This window comes from Austrofundulus limnaeus, unplaced genomic scaffold (assembly GCF_001266775.1).
Source record: "Austrofundulus limnaeus strain Quisiro unplaced genomic scaffold, Austrofundulus_limnaeus-1.0 Scaffold2417, whole genome shotgun sequence".
In the NCBI taxonomy this organism is placed as follows: Eukaryota; Metazoa; Chordata; class Actinopteri; order Cyprinodontiformes; family Rivulidae; genus Austrofundulus; species Austrofundulus limnaeus.
Window position 1 is genome coordinate 1 of NW_013954819.1, and position 1,693 is coordinate 1,693.

A 1,693-nucleotide genomic window follows, 5' to 3' on the forward strand; every position below is an offset into this window, starting at 1 on the left:
AAGTAATAGCATACAATACAGAATAAAGTCCTAACAACAAACTATATGACTTCATATTGTTGACTTCAGTAGTCATACCTTAACACTAAAGTCCTTTGTAGTGCCTTTCTAACTTTCAAGGACACCAAACAAGCAGCTAATAAAAACATTAAACAATACAAATAAAAACAAAATAATGTTAAGGTAGAACAAATGAAATCAACAATATGAAAAAAGTCCTTTGGTGTCCTTGAAAGTTAGAAAGGCAATTCAAACAAGCAGCAATTAAAAACATTAAAAAATACAAGTTAAAAACAAGATAAACAATAAAAAAGTCATAACATCAAACTGACCAGAGTTCAGTCCATCTCAATGAAATGCAGGAGCACTTCCTATGTTCACCAACTGACAGTTCAGTCCAAGTCCCTCGCAGTGAAATTCAGCAGCGCGTCCTACTGTAGACCACGTAGTGAAATGCGTAAGTGTTCACAAACTGACATTCCTTACTGTGCGGGCCATCGTAGTGACGCTTCGTAGAGATATGCAGCAGCGCGTCCTACTGTAGACCACGTAGTGAAACGCAGTAGTGTTCACAAACTGACATTCCCTACATCGCGGGCCATCGTAGTGACGCTTCCCAATGTTGGTTTAGATTACTCATCTAACCATTCAAGTTCAAGTCCTTCTCCTCGAAAAGACTTCCTGTTGACCCCATAATTGAACCGAATTTCATCATCAACAGAAATGTCCTTCAACGCTTTCAAGAAGATCACATGTTGATCCCCTTCAGGGAACTTCATGATGCAGTGACAAGGCTTGGCATTTGGGTTCTTCCTTGAATGATTAATTTTCCTTCCTATCGTCTCCATGTCTGGGTGGCACTCGCATGGAAAGGTCTGTGCATCAATGCAGAGTTTCTCATTCTTGTAGGTGAAGAAGAACAAATAACCCATCTCGTCCTGGATTTGTTCTTGCATCTTCTTTGCTTCTTCTGCTGAGATGACCTTGCCGTGGTGGTCACAAAGGATGGACCCTTTATGGAACTTCTTGGTGGCAACAACTCCTTTAGTAAAAAAATGAAGGTATTAGAATAAACAATTAAAGTCATGTTCTCTCTTTCACAAAACAGTGATGGGTACATACCAATGCCTTTGTCACCAGGAAACTGTTTCATGGACAGACCAGACCACTTTTGGTRTCTGATCCGTTTCATCATCTTSGGGTCACTCTCAACTTCTGTTTGTTGTGGAGGTTTCCATTTGSCGATGATGTCCTCTGGGGARGGATGGTTGGCTCTCCACCCCTCCTTGTTTATGTCCTTRGATACACATTTGGCACTTGGGGGACGCCTTGTGTATAGAGCTGTAAAAAACAWAGTTTTATGTCAAACTTGTGGTTAAGTAGGGCAAAATAAATCATAAAAGTATTTTCCTTACCCAACAGATATTCTTCCCTCTTGGCAAACTGAAGTTTTCTCCACCTGTCATAGAGCACTCTGTTTTCAGAGAATCCAGCTTCAGCCCTCTGTTTTTTGTTTGGTGGCTGACCATCAAGCGTTACCGGGAAGGTCTTGACAAACTCAGCAATGTCTTCATGTCCCTCCTCTTCAACTTCCTCTCTTCCTCTTTTCTGGGCCGATGTGCCCTCATCTTCAGCAGAGCTTTCAGAAGAGCTGCAAGCAAATGAAACATCAAGTCAAAACACTGATAAAAGG

The 1,693-nt window shown here is 41.1% G+C and overlaps 1 protein-coding gene across 1 annotated transcript; it reads right to left on the bottom strand.

Moving 5' to 3' along the window:
• Positions 1 to 218: 218 nt before the first annotated feature.
• On the bottom strand, positions 219 to 1,649 carry LOC106510955 (N-lysine methyltransferase SETD8-A; the record flags this gene model as incomplete). Its single annotated transcript, XM_013999690.1, is given in 3 exon segments — positions 219 to 1,042; positions 1,123 to 1,341; positions 1,416 to 1,649. Coding segments are annotated over 2 exon segments (483 nt in total). The 5' UTR covers positions 1,196 to 1,341; positions 1,416 to 1,649.
• Between the last annotated feature and the right edge of the window lie 44 nt (positions 1,650 to 1,693).